Here is a 20,316-nt window from a genome sequence, read left to right on the forward strand (position 1 = left end):
ATTTAATATTATATATTATGCTATCTGCAATTTAAAAACTGGTTGCTGTTTTGTTTTCTTTGTTCTGATATTATATAAATACCTATAATATTTCGTGTCGTGTATTCTTTCTCGCTAAAATTTATATGAGGAGATCTTTTTCTTCCCTTACGAGTAAATGAATGCATTAAATTATCAATCACGCGGTGAACCGATCACGTTGAGTGCATGCAAAAGTCTGACTGAAACAGTGACGTATCCTATCCAAGATTGACCATGACATGAAGATGTGAAAACATGACATGAAAACAGCTCGGCTACGGCAACGTAGACCATTGCCCAAACAGGCACAAGGCCTCAAGATTATTTCATATTCACAGAGTGGGACAGCAGTAAAAAGTAAATAAGTGTAAAATAAAACAACAATACTTTTATTTCTTTCGTCTTTTATTTTATGAGCCAGCCAATGATCATTCAATTACAGTGTATATATTTTTGAGTTTAAAAGAATACACAGTAAACATTTTGTGTGATAACACGTTTTTTTAAATCATTATTAGCACAAATAATGATTAACAATTTTATTTAAAGTACACAGTTTTATTTACAATAAGAACATCAATGGAGAAAGAGCACAATGAAAAGTATCTAGTTGTCGTTCATATACCATCACTTCTAAAATGATATGTTAGACATTTCAGATGTAACAATTATGTGAAACCACTTTACAGCAGTCACCTTACTTCATTAGGAGGCATCGAGAGGACAGTTGTTGCAAGTTGTGTCAACCGGCTCATATTATGAGGTCTGTCAGGGTTAACTTTGTGGCTCAGTCCTAATTATGTATGTCTGATCAATTTGGCACCAACAAATTCAAAACTTTCCAACAAATGGTTAGATAAGTCACATACAAGATGCAGTAAAACCATCTTATTAGGTTTTCACATGAGAAATGTTCAGACTTAAGAAGTTTTGGATTTAACGTCTCTTGAAAACCTTATAAGAGGGTTTGATTGTATTAAAACTGATTTCTTCCACTTTGTTGTTTAGGGCTATTAATATCAAACTCTAGAAAGGGCAGACAGACCTCTAATAAAAACTATCAGATGCTTCAAACAAAGTATAGGTTTGTACTCACTAAGGATTTAAAAGTACACAACAAACATACATATTATGGAAGATTATAATAGGTACCTAAGATCCGTCAAGACCAGCTTGGCTTTTATATAATAACCCTTACACTATCGTATTGATATTCTGCATTATTTATTAATATTAAAGTAAGATTAACCCTTTGAATACATTAGTCGAAATGTGAAAATAAGATTAAAAGGTGTTGATATGTTTTATGGAAATACTCAGTTTAAGAAACTATGAACATATAAAAAATATTTTTTTCTCCAATGAAACATTCACAATGAGACTAATTTGAATTCGACAATGTATTATCTTTGCTCATAAAAGTTTCTTAAATTGAATAATTGTCTTTTGCATAGACAATTGAACTTATATTCCATAGTCTGAAAAGTATAGTCCTGCCACCAAGAGCTAATTGTAACCTTCCTAATATGTAATACACGTGTCGTTCATGAGAGACAGGGAGGGTTACAACAGAGCACCTGGCGTTAGGAACAACTTTATGCTTAGCATCTGGACTGGTTTAATTTCTGTTAATTAGGTTAAATTCAATATGAATAGTTAGTCAGGTTTGACAGCCCTATGCTCTGCCATCTTGTCTATATGTTTCTTTAACCAATCTCAATATATATTTTAGTCAGATTGTAAAAGTGTTATATAATCAAATAAATAAAATTAATACATAGACATTTTTCAACAACAACAAAAACCGTAAATATAATAAATATTAACATATTAATTAGGAAATCGTTAATTTATTGGTTTTACACTTTCATTTTCATGTTAATAAATTAAAATGGCTTACAAAATTTGTCCTAGAAAAAAAACATAAATAATTTATTTCAACAATTGTTATAATTTTTCATTTTAGTATAGCCAAGTTTTGTCATTTTGAACTTAATTCTTTTTACAGTTATTTATTATTATGCACCTATACCATCTGTATTGCCCGTAATATAATAGTAGAAAATATATGTTGGCAATACTCAAATTTAAACATTGTACCTCCTGGAAAGATTATAAGATTTAATAAAGACTCTTTCTTGACTGAAATCAATTGAATGAAGTGGATTTCATAAACTGAATTTTGGGCACCATTTGGCAGGACAGCATAGTATTGTAATCTTAACAAAAATCAAAGAAACTGTAAAATGTGTGAAATATCATTTTGTAAATTACTCGTAATTATGTCAATGGGGTATTTTCACGAGATTATGAATCCATTAAAAATGTGTGTAAGATTTAAAGTTCATTTTTCTGATTCTGATCATTGTAAAATGTGTGATAAAAATGATCTCAAAAACGTAAATTTCGAAACGGTTCCAACTGGCTACAACGTCATTATGACATAGGAAACGACACTGGCTGGTAAGACGGCTGTCACCTATGTTGCCCGGCGTGACGTAAACGCCGCTGAATTCATAAATTAAAACTAACACGTCATTTTGGCGGCAAATCGAAAATGGCTCATTTTAATTTGTTATAGAACATTTATTTGTCAACATAAAAATACCTTCATTATGTATCGTAATTTAAAAAAAACATTTTTCGAGAGTAAAAAATCTGTGAAAACACTCTATTCAACATTTTACAAAAATGGATCAATTTATGTAGATAATGTACCTAAGTATATAAACGTTTTTTTGGTGCAGATGGACTAAATTTGACACTATTTATTGATTTTAACGAGGAGGAAGTTAATTACGATATTATGTATCAACCGTAAAACATAATAAATTTGCAAGATGTAAACCACGACTATGCAACCATCAGAAACAAAACTGCTAAAGCAGTCGGAAGTTGTGAGTTGTTTCCTGAATACAAAGTTGTATTTAAAAAACTAAGATTGTTGTAACCTTTTATGCGCATAACATATCAGGAAATAAGTATTGTGTTCGCCATAAGCTGCCAAAGTTGAGCTACAGAGAAATAATATACATAATATGTATAATGACAATATTTTAAAAATACGAATGATTCTACTGTCAGTCATTTGGAAATTAAATCTATATGCTACATGTATGTATATATACCCTGACATCCAAATTGTTTTCTTCAATCAGGAACTAAAATGAAACATGGTAACATCACTTGAAAGGTCAAGTATGGCGTGTGAAATATTAGTTTATTAAATGTAAAATATCAAAATACAATAATTTATTATTCTATTAAGGGCACTGCCCTTCGTTGCCAAGGATACCAGCTCCATGGCTACCTCTCCTCGTAAACCAGATGAACCTAAATACAAATACATAATACATGTCATAATGCTTTGAAGACAATATTCCGACTCATTGCAATATGTTCATTCTTAATTTTATTGAAACTACGATAGGCAAATGGATAAGGTTTTTAAACCTTTTATTTTTTCCGAAAAAGGCTGAATTTCATATTCCATAATTTTAAAATAAAAACAAGTTAAGAGATCTGTAAGATCTGTTATGTAAAAATGTTTATTAATTTATTAGAATGTATGTTTATAAAGGGTTGAGAAATAGATTATAACATTTTTAAAACTAAAAATAATTCTTCTAAAACAATAGTTTTGTGACAGAAAACATTAGGTCATTACTGATTTATCATCATATAATATGATTAGTACAAGAAAACATATATGTATAGTATATATATTTATATATTTTGATGGATCCCATGTACATTGGTTATCTACTACTCAGTATGTGATTTTACATCATACCTTACTACTTACTACTTGTCATACACTTAACATTTGTTTATGAATAATAAGCACAAAATAACACAAAAACCAAATACATATATTATACTTTACCTACCTATTTGAAAAACGATTTACTTTAAAATCTCGATAAAATTAAACATTGGTTACTAGATAAAATTTGGCACCCATATTTTATACACAAGCAATATTTAATCCAAGTCTCAGCTCATTTTTATTACTGATTGAGCGATTGACCAAACTTATGGGCTCCACCTGACTTTACTTGGATTCTTTGTTTTAGATGATGTGATCCTTGGGATACAACGCGTGATCCTACAGATGAAAGAATAAGCATCAGAGACAACACAGAAATAAAACTTGTTATACCTACATTATTATATAAATGTAAAGTAGGTACCTAAAGATAGCAAAATTTAAAAATCAAAATATGTACCCAGAAAGTAAAAATGTGTACTACAAAATTTTGATTTAAAATATTTCTTTTAAATTCAATAATGTTATTGAATATATGAAATAAAAACTTCAAACTAAACTGGAGTTTTGCAAATTAAACTTGATAACGATAAATAAATAAGTTTGGTTGTATCTGCAGGTATTTTAAATGTTTCTTATGGGCATTACCAGTCATCCTTCAACGGTATAAGCGACGTGATAAGTTGTCACCATTATTTATGTACAAAATAAAAGTAAATATGATAAGTGAGTGGTTTATTTATGGTTGTCACTGTTTTGCAAAAAGACAAATCATACAAAAACTCATTGTCAATCACTATGTGTGCTTTGGCAAATAGTGATTGTTAGCACATTTCAATTACTAAACAAAGTAGCATGTAGAAAAATACACATCCCGACAGAACATTATTAAGGGACCGGCACTTGAATAAAGTTTTGTTAGTTAGTGTAAAAAAATATTTTCTTTAACCAGTCTTGGTTAAAGAACCAGAAGGTGAAAGCATATTTCGAATGTTAGGGGTAACTTCATGTTACATATTATCATTATGTGTTATCTTTTAAAATTCCTAGCTACACAATTTGGTTTTTTTTTTTGTAACATTGTTTTAAAATCTCAATCAGGGGGGGTAAAACTCCGATCGAAAATTGGAAATGTGAATATTGTGACATTATATTGTTGCCTAACTATATCGAATAAACTGTCAGAGTTTTTCATTGGTGTATAATATAATAAGTAGGCTCCGAATAAGAATTGTACTGTCTATATATGTATTGGCATATCTATGGTTTTTTAGGACCAATTTGTTTCATACAAAAAGCACAGAGATATCGATCTAGTGAGTTGTTTATGTATGCACTCAATGTTTGAGAAGTAAAAACAATTTAACAGAGCTCACCACGCGCAGAGACATTAATAAACAAAGTAGTATAGTTTTAGTAATTGGGTATCATTGTGTTAGTTGCCTTCTTTTGACTTTGAAGCAGAAATGACAACAGGTGTACATAATACAATTTTGCTTTTGAACACATGGGAGAGACTAGAAACTACCAATTACCTACCAAAACATTTCATTAGCTACATAAAATAAAAAGTACTCATTTTATACAATAATACAATATTATACAGTTGTTTACTAAATTGTAGGCATGACCACATTTTGTAGATGTATTAATTTTGTTTCTATAATGAATATAGGCCATTGAAGAGCGAATTGTATTCCAGAGTTTTTAAGTGTAGTGTAAATGATCATTTCTACGTCAAATAAGACCAAATTAACTATTCACGTAAATAAATAATAAAATTGCCATCGGTTGCTTCTAATTCAAACTGCAAGAAATGAATAATACTCTTATTATCACTGAAGTACATAATAATATTATTGGACAACATCCTAACAGACATTTTCAACAATATTTCAAGCAAATAAAAATACACAGCAAACAGCCTTTTTTGGTAGGGAAGGTTTTCCTTCTTCATATAATCCGGGCCTCTTCAGCCCCTACCCTAACCCGCCTCACAATGCTGAACAACCGGGTGGCGACAGAGCTCCCCTTTATTTACACTGTACAAACAGGGGCGCTCTTGTTGAGGTGTCACGTAAAAAAAAGTTTTATAAACTCCCGCTTATTCATTCTGCTGTAAATTAAATTCTACTTGTTGGGCATCAATTTAGTTCACTCCAAGTAAACTTATATTGAATGGAGAATGGGACCTTGAATCAACCAACAGCATGAGGATATCTTCGAACTTTATCAAAAGTCTTCCTTGTTTTTAGGAAAAGGAAATAAAGTTGGATGTGATCATTTGTAACATAACAAAAACGATTAAGATAGCTGTAATTCTTTGTAAGGTTCATAAAACTTAACAATTAAATATGGGCTGACACCAATCGCAATTTAAAAAAGCCTCCGTAGCATAATAATGGTTTAGGCATACGATATTGGGTTCATATAACATTATTAGTCTAAAATTGTACCCACATCTCTAGTTGGTCACCCCCTCTTTGGCGGGTGTGGGACCGTCATATTGCGCGCTTACCTAGTATTCTTTTAAAATTTCAACATATTTGGTCTGTTAAAACACATTTATTCAAAAGGACAGCAAGATAAATACTTTTAGGGTAGGAACCAAAAGCAACAAACTCCTATGTGAGTCATAAATTGAATAATCGATTACGATTTGTTTTGTTTCAAGATACTGATAAGAAATTTTAATTTTAACTGTAATGGTCTCCGTGGTTGAAAGGTAGGGCTCTCGACTAGCAAGCCGGTAGCGGGTTCAAATCCCGCAGTGTGCAAATAAATTTAATTTCATTAATTTGTGTTATTTCACAAGTTACTCTTAAAAAAATAAATGTAGTAATTACATGCACGTTCTACAGTGGAAGATACTCTCAGTATCGCCCTGGTGTAAGACCACTATTAAGATTTGAAACGTTGAAAAAATCAGAATCTTCCACCCAATCTTAGTCAGTCTTAGCTACCCTCAGTTTCGTCATTATTTTAAAATCAATTGCAATATGTGGAAGTAGCGGTAGCGAGTAAGGTAGAAGCACATAGCAACATGATACTAGGGTGACTTTTGTGACACCCGTGAGCACCTGGCCTTAGTACAAAGCCATCCAGCGCCTGACTAAAATAAAAAAAAGTAATCATAGCGAAGTATTTTTTTTGCTTGAAAAGTCGACATTAACCGACCAAAATGACATTATTTCCTGCGACACAGTATGGGTAAGATAATACAATATGAATAGTTGGAGGGAAGTGTGTTGTCAGAGAGTATGCAGGGCGGGTCTACTCGGGACTGGAGCGAGGGACGGAGGGTGGGGGAGCCACCACAAGCGAGGCCTGCCTATTCTTGACGTCCTGCAGCGTGGTGACTTTCTGATCATCCAAGTCGCGCCAGTATTGGTAGTTGGCCCGGGTATGCGCAACCAGCTCTGGCATGTCGATGAAAGCTGCAAAACGTATTATAATAAAATTAATACATACAACTCTAAGGACGGGTTGCTCCAGAGAAATTCAAATGTAACATTGACATCAAATGGCCATTCAGTGCCATTTAGTTTTTTTGACAGTTGAAAGGCTCCCATTAAATGCCAATTCAAAGTCCGTTACAGCTTTTGAACAATTGTGATTGGCAGAAAAGGACATCTATCATGTTGTTACGCTTGTCAGCTTATTACAATTTGATAGAAAGCCAAAACATGAACAGGATCGGCGTTGGCGACCTTTCAAATGTAAAAAAATTAAAATGAACGTTGAATTGCCATTTGTCTGCCATCTGTCACAAATGAATTTTTGCGAAACAATTGGGCCTAAGTTATTCAAGCTTTCTTCTACATTTCAAATATTACATCGATGAGAAATCCTTTGATGTATGTGGGTTGCTTTCTCAAATGCCAATTTGAAAAAAATAACAACAAATTTAATGCCCTGGTCCTGGGTTCGAGTCCCAGATGTGACCGTTTCCTTTTCTGATTTTTCTGTTTCAGATTTTCGTTTAGAAATCATTAATATTGTCTTCAATATTTAAATTTAATGCCACTTTGACAAAAATAGAATGGCGAATGGCCGGCAAACTGGTTTTTTTGCTCTTCTAATTGAACTCGATTGCAATAAAAATTTTTCATTTGTGTATCTCACAATGTATTTTTGTAACAAAAAAACAGTTCACAATTTCCACGATTGTACAGAACCCTCCAGGTTGTGCACGGGCAATATTTATTTAACTTCTACTTAACATCTATTCTCGCCAAGTATTTTCACCTGTGTTTGGGATGACATTGGGTTATGTGTCGTCGGTTGCTGGCTTTAGCAAACTGGTTTAAATCTTGCCGAAATAATGTTTAAAAATTACATCTATCACTAGAATATCTTTCAGCATAGTCTATATATTATTATTATTATTAAAGGTGCAGGTTGAGGTTGGGTTAAAGGTTGAGGGCAACCACCATTTTCCTGAACCGTTTTAAGGACCGATGGGTCCTTCTTATCGGTTCTCACTTTAAAACTATACTTTTTTTTTAAAATGAAGCCTCAGTTAAATGTTTCCAAAAGCCCCCGACTGTCCTTACACGTCACAATATACATTTACAAATAAGAACCAAAAACGTGTTCTAATCCAAGGCAGTTAGTTCTTGATCTTGAAGCTAGTGGAGAGAAAACATCTACAAAGAGAAACATACGTTATAAGAGGAAAAGTAAATGTTCCCATGGCAGTGTACAAAACACAAGAAGAGCGTCTACAGCTACTGGCGCACCACAGGCAGTCCCAATGAGAGGCAGTGAGACAGGAAGGCAGTCCGTCAAACCCTTCCACCATCCCCGGCAGCACAGTGGCCAAACGTTGTTCATCTCCCCATCACAGGGGCGGATAGACCCTGTTTCTGCATCCAGTCAGGTGACAGTAATCTGGTGCGACCGTCCCACGAACCACGGGTGCATCCCCCGGCGTCATGAGCGGGCCTGGGGAGTGTTTGCCTAAGCCTAGACCCTTTACGTCCTACCTCGGATGATTTGAGGCTCACTTCGTTCCCCAGGGTCTTTGGGAGTATCTCCTCCCCATTAACATTTCTTCGAGGGGACTCTCGGAAAACCGGCTAAGGGAAACAGGTGCATGGGCTCATTTTGGCCAGGCCGCTCGCCACGCTCATTCCGGATTGCCCCGTGACAGTGGGGCAAACTGCCCTCGATATGCGCTTGGTATATTTTCTCATTTTAATCATATTAACACCTGTAAAAACATATTGTTTTCTTTATTATTTCTCTTTAAACAAACAGTTTCCTCACACAGCCGCTGGGAAAGGGTGGGTCCCCTCCAATAGTGGCCAGACATGACTCCTATAAAGACTCTGGGAATGTGGAGAAGAGGCTTCTGAACAGTTAATACATCAGTAATAATAATAATTACCATCCCAAGCCTCCATCATGTCGATGATGATGAAGTCGATGAAACCAATCTGCGAGCGCGGGATGGAGCAGGTGGCTCTATCGAATACGGGCATCACCACCGGCAGCTCCCGCGCCTTCTCCTCGTCCGTCTGGAGGAAGTACTCTTCCGCTATTCTGAACATTTCACGTAAATATTTTAATGATTGGAAATAGTGTTTTCCAGTGGGGGCGGCGTTTTGTCAAAATTAACGAAGACTTTGCAGTTTATATATTTTGCACAAACTTATACAGAAATTTTGAAAAACATTTGAATTAAATAGTACAAGCACGGACCATTGGTCTGTTACGTAATGTTAAGTAATTTCTTCGCAGTGTTCGAAATAGAGGTGATTCCAACACGCTTATGAACGCATCCAATAGGTGGATAGACTTGTTATCAGTCATAAAGAGTCATGTCAGAATAGAGATATAATGAATTGGTACATATTTTAAATTATGCAAACATAGCTATGCTTACATCTCAAACATTAAAATTCCTCACAAGGAAATATGAATGCTTATAAAATCAATTAAAAGTGTATTCAAATGTTTTATTGATGAACATTGCAGCATTTTTGACAATAGATCATCTTGGAAAGGTTTTTCATGACTCTAGTCGCCGTGAAAATGGGCAGTTATAGGATATATAGGCCTACTTTCAAGTGAGTTAATACTATTTTGTATTAACTTCATAGTAATTATTAATTATGTCTACACAAGATAAAAAAAATATACAAAATACACACCTTCTAGCCCATTCAACACAGTATTTGGCAGATCTAGAAGGGTTGGACACGTCAGCACACTTGATCATCATTCTCTTTACCAGCACCACGTTCTCCGGATGTGACATGGCGTTGGAGTCCATTGACTGCACCTCCTGGATGATAAGGACAGATGATTTATTCAACCAAGGGTGTATATTAAGCCCCCCCCCCCAAAGCCCTACCGGCTCAGTTTTTAGAAAAATAAATACAATAGTATGTATTCATAGATTACATTCCAATATTGTTTGTACTTGTTTACTTTAGCAATGTGATTAGAACTGGCCCTGAGTGAAACGGTGCCCGGCGCTAGTTAAAACCTTAAGGGCGCTGTATTAGGTGATTGGTATTATCAGCATCTAGGCTCATTGGCGCCTTGGGAAGTCGGCGCCCGGAGCGCACTGCTCCAATAGCGCCTTCACAGGGTGACCTTCGGCAGAAGTGTTGGTTATCCAATAAGTGGTTCCGGAGGCAGCAATATCGATAGCTGCCTCCCAAATTGATGTAATGATGGATGAGTTGAGGTATTTCAATTCAATTCAATTCAATTCAATTCAATTCAATTTGTTTATTCCTTTAAAAACATTACAAAATTACATTTTATTTCGTTTTTAGGTATATTTGTAAAATGGTATTACATAATAGTTAGCGGTGTATAAACTATACCAGCATCAATAGAGCTTGCCTTTTAAAGGCAGCTTCACCGATGCTAAATATGTCGATATCCGAATTAATTCTGTTCAACAGCAAGACTGCTCTCCCCACCGGCATGACCATTGGCAAGTTAGTCCTGCAGGCCGGGAGATAAAACAGTCTATGCTGTCGGTGACGGAGATAACCATCAGGAACATAGAGACTAATACTCTCCATGATAGTCGGATTTACTAACCATCCACGAATCAGTTTGAAGAAGTGTGATACAATATGCACATCTCTTCTGACCCGTAGATGGTTCATACCGAGCATGCCCAAGAGAAAGTCAGTAGGATAGAGCCACGGGTAGTATCAAATAACTTTAAAAAAAAATGTTCCCATAACTCCCTTTCCTCCTCGCACCAGCCCCAGGAAAGAACCCACCCATCAGTAAGTGATATATATTCCACAATACTTACATCTATACCCATCCCTTCTTCCCGGCTACCCGAGTTAGGTTTGGAGCAGAAGACATTCACGAATTTGGCGAGATGTTCAAAATGCTTAGTCATCTCTGTTGCCAAGATCATGTCAATAACGGTGTGTCGGGCTGTCTTGTAGGTTTCACGGTCCAAATTCTTGAAGATGTTTATTCTATCATCATCTATAATAAAAAAGTGTTTTAAACAAATATTTCAAAGTAAACATGTAAAAATGCGAGTATAAACCAAACACACGAAGACACTCCCCTAGTTAAACTTTGACGCATTATAAATAAATTTAACCTTTTCTCAAAACAACTATGAAAATGCTAATTACGCGAGAAATATTTTTGCATTACATTCGATTCTGGGTAAATTCTCTGAATGTATTTCAAAATAGAATACAGTTTTTGAAAGCTGATAAAAGGCTCTTTCAGATATTATTATTAAAAATACTAAAATCACATGTTAAATTAAAAATATTAAAATTTTGGACGCAAACAAAAAGCAATACTTTTAAAGTCGCTCAACTGTGGTTTTTATTGGGTAAACTCTAATTACAACTTTACGCGAAACATTTTTAGTTAGAGAGGACACTGTTGATTCACATTTTATTCATATCAAACAATTTTTTTTGTTTTTTCAAATGCTAAATGTTGTTTCATAAAGTTATTTCACAATTTTTGGGAGCGTCTATGGTAAACTTTCTTGTGCTCATTTGAACATGAGCGGCTGATGAAGTATGTAGAGTGATGTAGAGCTCGTTGCACAATTAGGATAGCCAGATGGTCCAGATAAAAAAACCGAACATTTTTTTATCAAAGAGTCCCCCCTTCGATTTTTTTTTGGTACAAGTTGTCCTAACAGCAGAGGGTCTTTTGATAATAATAAACCCCTTTAATTTTGGCCAGATCAAACAGAAAATTACAGAAAATTACTGAGGGTGAATACAATGAAACACTTAGTAAACATTAAAACTTATATTTATTATTGCTATTGGTAAGCAAAAAATCAATTTTTTACATTTTGGCACTAGATGATACTGCTTTTAATAATCGTTTATTGCCTGAAATTGTATCTTTTGATTCAGTGCAATTAACATTTAAATTGAAGAAAACACATAATTCGCTTTTTACTGTATTTACACCTAGTAGATTTCTCAGTCCATACATTACCCTTTACACTAAAAACTCTTTCTACGAAGGCATTGGAGACGGGAACACTGCACACATATTGTGCCATTTTCAACAGATTTGGTGCTGATTCATCGTTGAAAAACCTACACCACATATCAATGGATTTTCCTTCAAGTGAAAGAAAAATACTTTGAAGTGCAGCCAGTTCTTCATACAGATTTTCAGGAGGAGTTTGCTGCTTCCATGGGGACAGTGAACATATTTCAATTATTTCATCTAGCTTAGGTAATCTTCCGCGTTCAATATCCAAGTAACTGAAAGTTTCGTAGGTATTGTTTTCAAAAGGGTACCACTTTTAAATATAGGCCAGTGCTCTTTGGTAAACGTTATGAGCGTTTTTGGCGCCCCTGTCCCCCGCAAGTCTTGCTACCAACCACCAGAAGCGCTCACGGCTTTTGATCTGTAATTTCTCTCGTGAGTGCGGTATATATTTCGCATATTTAAAAAAAACCGGACATTCTATTGTCCGGTTTTCCAAAATTTTCTAGACCGGACGGTCGCTCAAAAAACCGTACTGTCCGGTCCAAAACCGGACATCTGGCAACCCTATGTACAATACATCCGGGAGTAGCGAGAGTTGCATGAATTGCACAAGAAGGCACGGAGGTGTCACCTGTATAGCATTCATGGTAACGAAGACAAGTACACGGAGAAAAATGAGTACTGTTATGAGTCTATTTATTAAGAATCTCTTCAAAGTATTGGTAATCCGGTTAAAAACGAGATAGAAGGCCTTTAAAGAATGAATTAAAAGGTTTCCTGATTAACTTTTGGTATCTACATATCGAATTTATTATCACAATGTCGGATAATCATGGCCAGAGAGGTGCCGAGTAGTCGAGTTTGTGCGCTACTGCTGATATGAACATGAATTAAGAAGACAAGAGCATTATACTCACTGATGGTAAGCTTGAACATGAGCGCGGCGTGGTGGCTCTCCAGCACGGTAAGGTCGTTGTAGAGCACAGCCAGCGGGTGGCGCGAGTTGCACAGGAAGGCACTGGAGGTGCCGGGGTGGTCGAGATCGTGCGCCGCCGCTGCTATGAGCGCGCACACCTCGTCCAAGGGCTCCAATAGCGACTGGAGGCGCTCGCGTTGGAGGTAGCACGCCACCGCCTGGAGGGGTTAACAAACACCATTACAAGCCGGTAACAGCAATACACTCTGATAACTGGTACCTAACAGCATCACAATCTGGTAACAGAGATACACTCTTGACAAACTGGTAGCTAACAGCATCACAATCTGGTAACAGCGATACACACTTGACAAACTGGTACCTAACGATGTTTCTATTTTTCTCGTATTAATAAATCAAAACCAAAACTTCATTTGAAATCATAAGACTTGTGAGTAGGTAGGTACTTAAATAGCTACCTACTTAATTGTAATCCATATATTTTTTGTAACATTTTTTAAAATTTCAAATAAGCTATTATAAAATTTATCCAAAGAAATGTCACTATCTCAATGACACACTTTAATATTGTACCATAATATTGATAAGCTCAGTAAAAGTTAGCGATATAGACAAAGATTTTCGAAAGCGCAAATCATTTAATTTAGCTATCTAGTCAAAGTAAGGTATGCTTAAGGCGATGCCATACGTTGTAATGCAAAATCTTGTGTTTTTGGTTTGAAAATTTGGTCGCCTAGAAATGTTTCAGATGCTTTAATTAAATACTGCAAGTAGAATACATCTTGCCCTTTGAAATAATCGAGTATTTTTTATATAAGTTTTTTTATAAGCCCAGAAAAAAATTATGTATAAGGCCTATGAAAACTGCTTTAAAGTTCAAAATCTCCTACTTACGAACCCATTTTCGGTAATGATTTTATTGTATAACGTGGAAAATTAAGATATTTATAAAATGATCGAAAATTTTTTAAATATTTATGCCTGAACATCCACAAAATAAAATAAAAGGCACTTTTTGGCCATGTTTTTTTCTTGCATAAATCAAAACAGGCGGATGGTGTTAAGCGGGAATTTAAACCTTATCGCCATCTACGTAAGGGTTGTTATTGATAGCGGCTCAATTTAAAATATTACACGACGTAGTGCATAGCCTTAACTAATAAATTAAGAAAGAAAACCTTAACTAAGAGATGGAACGTATTTATAAAAACAAATGAAATGCTAAAAGATCGAATTAAAATAGGAATTCGCTATGCTCAATCAATGAGTCAAAAGGAATGCATATAAATTTAAATTTACCTGCATAACATCAGCTGCGTGTGTTGAATTATGATAAGTATTGGACACGTGGTAATTCATTTCCATAATAGTGAGCCAGTTCAGTAGGGTTCTCTCATCGCAGTCCAGCACAGAGCAGGCGTTGAAGTGGGACATTAAGTTGATGCCGAGGTGCACCAGCGGTCTCCGCTTCGTCAGGTCTTCGAGCCGGAAGATGTCAAAGTCCCAGTGGAGGGACGACTCCAGCAAGTCCCTTAATTGCACCGGTGCCTGTGATAAATACATTTTTTTATATCCTACTGTCTTTCAAGGGCCAAAAATTGCCAAAGGATCTCATTAAGTTTAAAATGTAGAGATTTGAGAATTCGCTTGCCGGCAATCTTTAGGTGTCTAACTTACTTACGAGGTACCGAGAAGCCCACAATCCCACAAATGTAGCCTGTACTGTACTAGGTACAAGGACAGAATAGGCAAGAAAAAATGGGTTTAGATCTACAGCAAATATGGTAGATGTTACAGCGCATTTAATCTTAACCAATAACACTGTCGCACGGGAATCGAACCCGTCACATTCTGACATGAAAAGAAAAACACAGTGTTAAAAAAATATATTTTCTCGGTTCCATAATATTTCATCAAAATGACAATTAAACACTCCTTTAAAAAGTGATACAGAGTCATTAAAAGTGATGAAACAAAAACTAGGTTACCTATGTAACCTATTTAACCTAGTTTTTGTTTCATCACTTTTCATGACTTTATATCACTTTTTGTAGGTGTCACCCTTTTTTTCACCTTCACCAAAATAACAATTTATATGTACACTGGCATTCAATGCGGCTAAAGCTTTAGTGGTGTTATGTGCCATGAATTGTAAACTGTAATTGATTTGTAACTGAAAGAGGACAAGTACATATTGAGTGTGGAAAAGGATAATGCAAAATCAGTTGCATGATTTAGGGCAGCCATTGAAATACTGATCATTTGCAACAAACTTATGTTTACCACACCACTGTTATAGATGAATAGTTAAAATGAAAGGGAGAACTCACTTTGTGCTTAATATTTTGCCTGGAAGCTTGCGATCTAACGACGGTGGAATCGTTGCTACTTCTACGGGAAGAAAGCACGTTAGTTGGACCTTGCTGCAATCAAAACAAAAAAACACACTCAAATAAAAGGAAACTGTTAATGAAAACCTAACTTCTAGGCCTTTCGTCGTTTCCCCAAGGAAAACCTGCGGCGATAACTAATACATTCGATTATCACACATTGTCGTCGCTCTGGAAAAATTATTTTTCAGAGTATTTTAAGAACAGGAAGCCTGTTGTCTGTTGTCGTCAATTAAGCGAAGCAAAATCACAACTAAAATAAATAGTTATTGTTAGATGTTAAATTCAAAAAAACAATCAACAAACAGGCATGAACCTATGTTACAGTGATGCAATATTATATTAGTCATAGTTATTACAAAAAATCAGAAACCGATAGCACCTAGGGAAAATATTAATACAAACAAAACACACGCAGAATGTAAATATAGACAGTAAAACTAATGAAACACAAAAAGGAGAATTTTTAAAGGAATAAAAAAGAGTTAAGAGAAAAATTAATTGGTGTGTGTTCGTATGAGTTTGGTCATCTCTCTGTGCTGGTAGAGACAAGAATTGTATTCTGTTTGTCGGTCGACTTCATAAATTACTGGATGAATTAAAACTAAAATAATAATGTGGAGAGAAATTGGTTGGAATGAGTGATTGGAGTAAGATTAATAATTAAGATCATGAAAACACCGACATTCACAATGTACTAGATAACTAGATATATATATAGTATTAAAATGTTGAAGAGATATTGTGAGTATTTTCCGCAAGACCAAATCTGAAGAAGCTAAACACAATGCGATGATGATGCTACGAAACCCACATGCAGACTATTCTCAATGATTTCAAGGTCCAAACAATTGCAATACAATAAACGCATCAAATTTAGGTAGGTACAAGCAAACACTACAAAATTCAAAATTATTCAGATTTCTCTACACATGGCACAGTTATCAAAGTTGCCAATGTAAATGATTATATGATATTGATAAGAATTATTAAAAAGAATATATTATATTTACAAAATAAATATAAAAGATTCAGTAAAAAATAAGAATAGTTCTGCATGTGGGCGGAAGAAGAAATAAAGAAAAGTGCCTATATGGCTACAAGCTATTTGATCCATTGCCAGAAAGTGACATAACAATCATCTGCAAAAATGCCCTACCATCATCGAGTTAACCTGGTCCCTCTGGGAATCGCACCGTCCACACACCAGAATGTAACAAAATAAATAAAAGTCATCAGCCAAGAGTTACTGCTACCGCCAAGTCTTCGTTTTAACAGAGGATTCATTCATGCATTTTATTTAAACTGATTTTCACTACCGAGTAAATTAATTGATTAATAAGTTAATAAATTGATAAACCTTAGTGGCCTAATTAATGGTATTAATTATCGACCAACAAACCAATTTGCAATTAATTCAAATTCAATCTTTTAAATTATTGTTTATTAAAGATTTTATTTTTGCTTTGCGGTATGTCTAAACCTCAGTAATAAGAAAACAAGATTAGTAAGTACCCATAGAACTAAATAAAGGAGAGTAAAATTCCCTTGCAAGTTAAATATAATTCAAGAAAAAAGGAGAAAGCAGCTGAAACTTGATATTCATTAAATATTCAAGCTTTCATTTTATAAAGAAATGGAAAAAACATTAATGCAGAATAATAAATGAATCGAAGAATGTTCACCAATGCTTTAAGGTAGCTATACAGAAAAAATAGAAATATATTTACAGGAAAAAGAAATATCAATCAGTTGATTACTAAATTAAGAAATAAATGCATCACAACACACTATTTCATCCCCAAATGGTTATTAATTAATATAACAGAATGAAATGTATTTTTGGAGAGATAAATAATTGTATGTATAATTTGATTGAATGGAAATAATTGTATAAACGGAGTTTAAAACACCCCCTCAACAGATTTAATTTCATACTGGCATCCATAAAAGTATTTTGTATGTACCTACAACTTTTGATATAAATATGGAATTCTATAATCCCATTGCATGAACATATGTATTGATATTGAGTCAAATATATTACAAGCGAAACGGAAATCACAATACATTGTGATGTTACCACACCTACCTAACAATTTGAACTTTTAATGATATTTTCACATCATACTGATGTTATAGAATTATTGTGATAATGCAATGCATTATTCATAAAACACTATTAGTTGTTCAAAATTCAACCCTTTTCACAAACATATTTTGAAATGGGAATACATTAATATGCTAATTCAATTTAGCTTTAGTTGCAAACAAAAATGCATATTTGCACAAAATAATCACAATATTTATTTTTCTCTACTAGTAATTTCGCAGTATTTTTAACGATTTTATTGCAAAACGGGAGATGAATTAAATCCAATATATAATATCGAATGGATGATTGCTCAAAACGCATCAAATGTGGAAATCGATAACGTGCGTATTACGTACATGTGTGGCAGGGCACTAGAGCTACTTTATTGATTTATCGAGATTTATAGCTAAGATTAGATGTTAGAAAAGTGAAACGTTAAAATAGAGAAAAAAATGTATTTAAAAACAATAGCCGTCACGGGACGCATGGCAGATGTGAAACGTCGAAATTGTTTATTACTGAAGAAAGTGAAAATGAAAATAAACAAGTCTTTTTGTTTTGATACTAAAACAAATCTTTTATTATTATTAAAATATACCGAAAGAAATATATCTAAATAAAAAAAAATTCATCGTCATTAAGAATAGATCCATTGCTGATTTTAGTGAGAATAGAAGAAAATATTCCGCACAGAAGCAATGCTGGCCGAATGAAACGTCGTTCTGTGTAAGAGTGTTGTCTCGTTTCCGTGCAAGAGCGTCGTCTCGTCTTGCCGCGCTTGCTACGCAAGAGTCGCTTTTAACCTCCAAAAGATGTTTCACATAAAAAATCCGTTGGTTTTGTTACCGTAAGTAATGATTTTTAATTGAAAAAAATTAAATTAAAACGAAAGAGTTGAAAAAAAATCTTCACAAAAATCATTCAGCATCATCAATAAGAGCGGAGGTTGTTTGTGCACACTAACCGACAGCAGCGCGCCTATGAGGTCGTTGGCCACCGGGTCGTCTGGCCTGATGCGGTGGTCGTCCGCCCTCAGGTGTGGTGAGTACAGTTCGGTGGTGCGCAGCACGTCCACTGCTCGGTCTATCAGCATCACGGTGTGGGCGGTGGCGCCCTCCTGGGCGGTACTGAGCAGGGTGATGACCTGACGGAACAAAATACAAATTAATGATGATCTACCCCGTTCGTGAGAGTTAACACGCACTTTTAAAATAGACACTTGACACCTCGGTGGAGGTTCTCCTGGTGAGGTGTTCACGAATTAAAGCAATTTTACAAAAGAGTGGTTTTTAAAAACTCGTTCTTGTGACAGTTTGAGTGAGGGTGAATTTGCGACGTTTACGTTTCCCCGTCCTACAACGGGAGTCGCTTAAATAGATACCTATGTTCACTCTTTCCATACCTTGAAGTGAAACTGAAAAACCTGCATTAATATTTTAAAAAATCATCTCTGAAAAAACGTTTTTTTTACTAATACTTATAACTTATAAATCTATTTCAAAATTCACTTTGGGGATGTGGTAAGGAGTCGAATAAAAGAAAGATGAGAGGTCCTAGCAGCTGCTTTATTGGGTTACTCGATTTACACAGTCCAAATGGAGTAGCCAGAGTAGTCAGAGTTGTTGCTGACGATGAATGACGTTGATGATGTGCATCACGATGGGATGCGTGTAGGTCACATCAAGGTGGGATGTGAATCCGTGGTCCATGATCACGGCGATGAAGTCGATGTCTCGACACCGCATCGGTGGAGACCGACCTTGCAGGTGTGTGTGTTCATCACTGTTGAAGACCATGGGTCTTCCTGGTACTCCAGTGTGAAGTAAGCCAAAGGTACAGTGGACCTGGTTGGATAATGTTGGGCTCAAACCGCGCTAGCGACCTCGGGTACACGTAGTAGGTACTGCGGCTAGATGTGGGAGCGGGGGACGCAGTATACCCCAAATGGTGATGCCATAATCTCACTGGCTCCAGACGGTTGGGAGCAGTTGGGACTCTTGTAGGTTTTCATATTAAAAAATACGATTGCAATATTTGAATGATTTATTCCAGCTCGTAGTGTTTGTTAGTCACCTTGGTGATGCTCACAGTGCATTCAATACTTATTACTACATCCGTTGTGGAGTTTAAAGTAAGTGTGCGAATAAATTACCATAAACCTATACACCGTAGTATTTGAATGATTTATTCGAGCTTGTAGTGTTTGTTGCTCACCTTGGTGATGGGCGCCTCGAGCGGCAGTCCCTGCAGCTTGGCCAGCGAGGCCCTGCGGAAGCCGTCCGACCCCACAGAGCGCACGTCCAGAGAGGCGCGCCGCACTGAGTGCAGGGACCCGCGCGCTGCCTCCCAGGCCGGGGGCGCCGAGCTCAAAGGGGGCACAGCCTCGGATACAAACACGTAGTGGCTGTTGTTCCTGCAAGCAAACACGCATTGAATTTTTTCAATTACTCGAAATAATTTCAGTCAATTTAAAAAAAAAATCCATAAAATCAACCCGTAAAAGACAGCATTTTATAAATTTTAAATAAGATTTTTTAAAAACTTTTGGATACAATAATTTCATCACAAAAGTGACAAGAGAAAGCTTCTTTTGTCACTTTTAAAGGATTAATGTTTTAAGATAAGGTTTTTTCAA

At 35.4% G+C, this 20,316-nt stretch overlaps 1 protein-coding gene across 3 annotated transcripts in view; it reads right to left on the bottom strand.

The window, feature by feature from the left end:
- Nucleotides 1–422: 422 nt before the first annotated feature.
- Pde8 (phosphodiesterase 8) overlaps nt 423–20,316 on the bottom strand; it is a 604,329-nt gene continuing 584,435 nt past the window's right edge. Inside the window, exons 11-20 of one of the 3 annotated variants that reach the window (XM_089638788.1) lie at nt 19,896–20,094; nt 18,646–18,825; nt 16,746–16,769; nt 15,527–15,619; nt 14,496–14,744; nt 13,177–13,393; nt 11,079–11,263; nt 9,949–10,082; nt 9,183–9,337; nt 423–7,227 (exon numbers count right to left, since the gene is read on the bottom strand). In XM_089638788.1, the coding sequence (XP_089494914.1) occupies nt 7,064–7,227; nt 9,183–9,337; nt 9,949–10,082; nt 11,079–11,263; nt 13,177–13,393; nt 14,496–14,744; nt 15,527–15,619; nt 16,746–16,769; nt 18,646–18,825; nt 19,896–20,094 (1,600 nt within the window). In that variant the 3' untranslated portion in view covers nt 423–7,063. The remainder of the gene's footprint in view (nt 7,228–9,182; nt 9,338–9,948; nt 10,083–11,078; nt 11,264–13,176; nt 13,394–14,495; nt 14,745–15,526; nt 15,620–16,745; nt 16,770–18,645; nt 18,826–19,895; nt 20,095–20,316) is intronic. The other 2 variants (XM_089638789.1, XM_089638790.1) reach the window with 2 other exon arrangements.

Source organism: Hesperophylax consimilis, chromosome 13, assembly GCF_061612785.1.
Source record: "Hesperophylax consimilis isolate HC1 chromosome 13, BYU_Hcon_1.0, whole genome shotgun sequence".
Classification (NCBI taxonomy): Eukaryota; Metazoa; Arthropoda; class Insecta; order Trichoptera; family Limnephilidae; genus Hesperophylax; species Hesperophylax consimilis.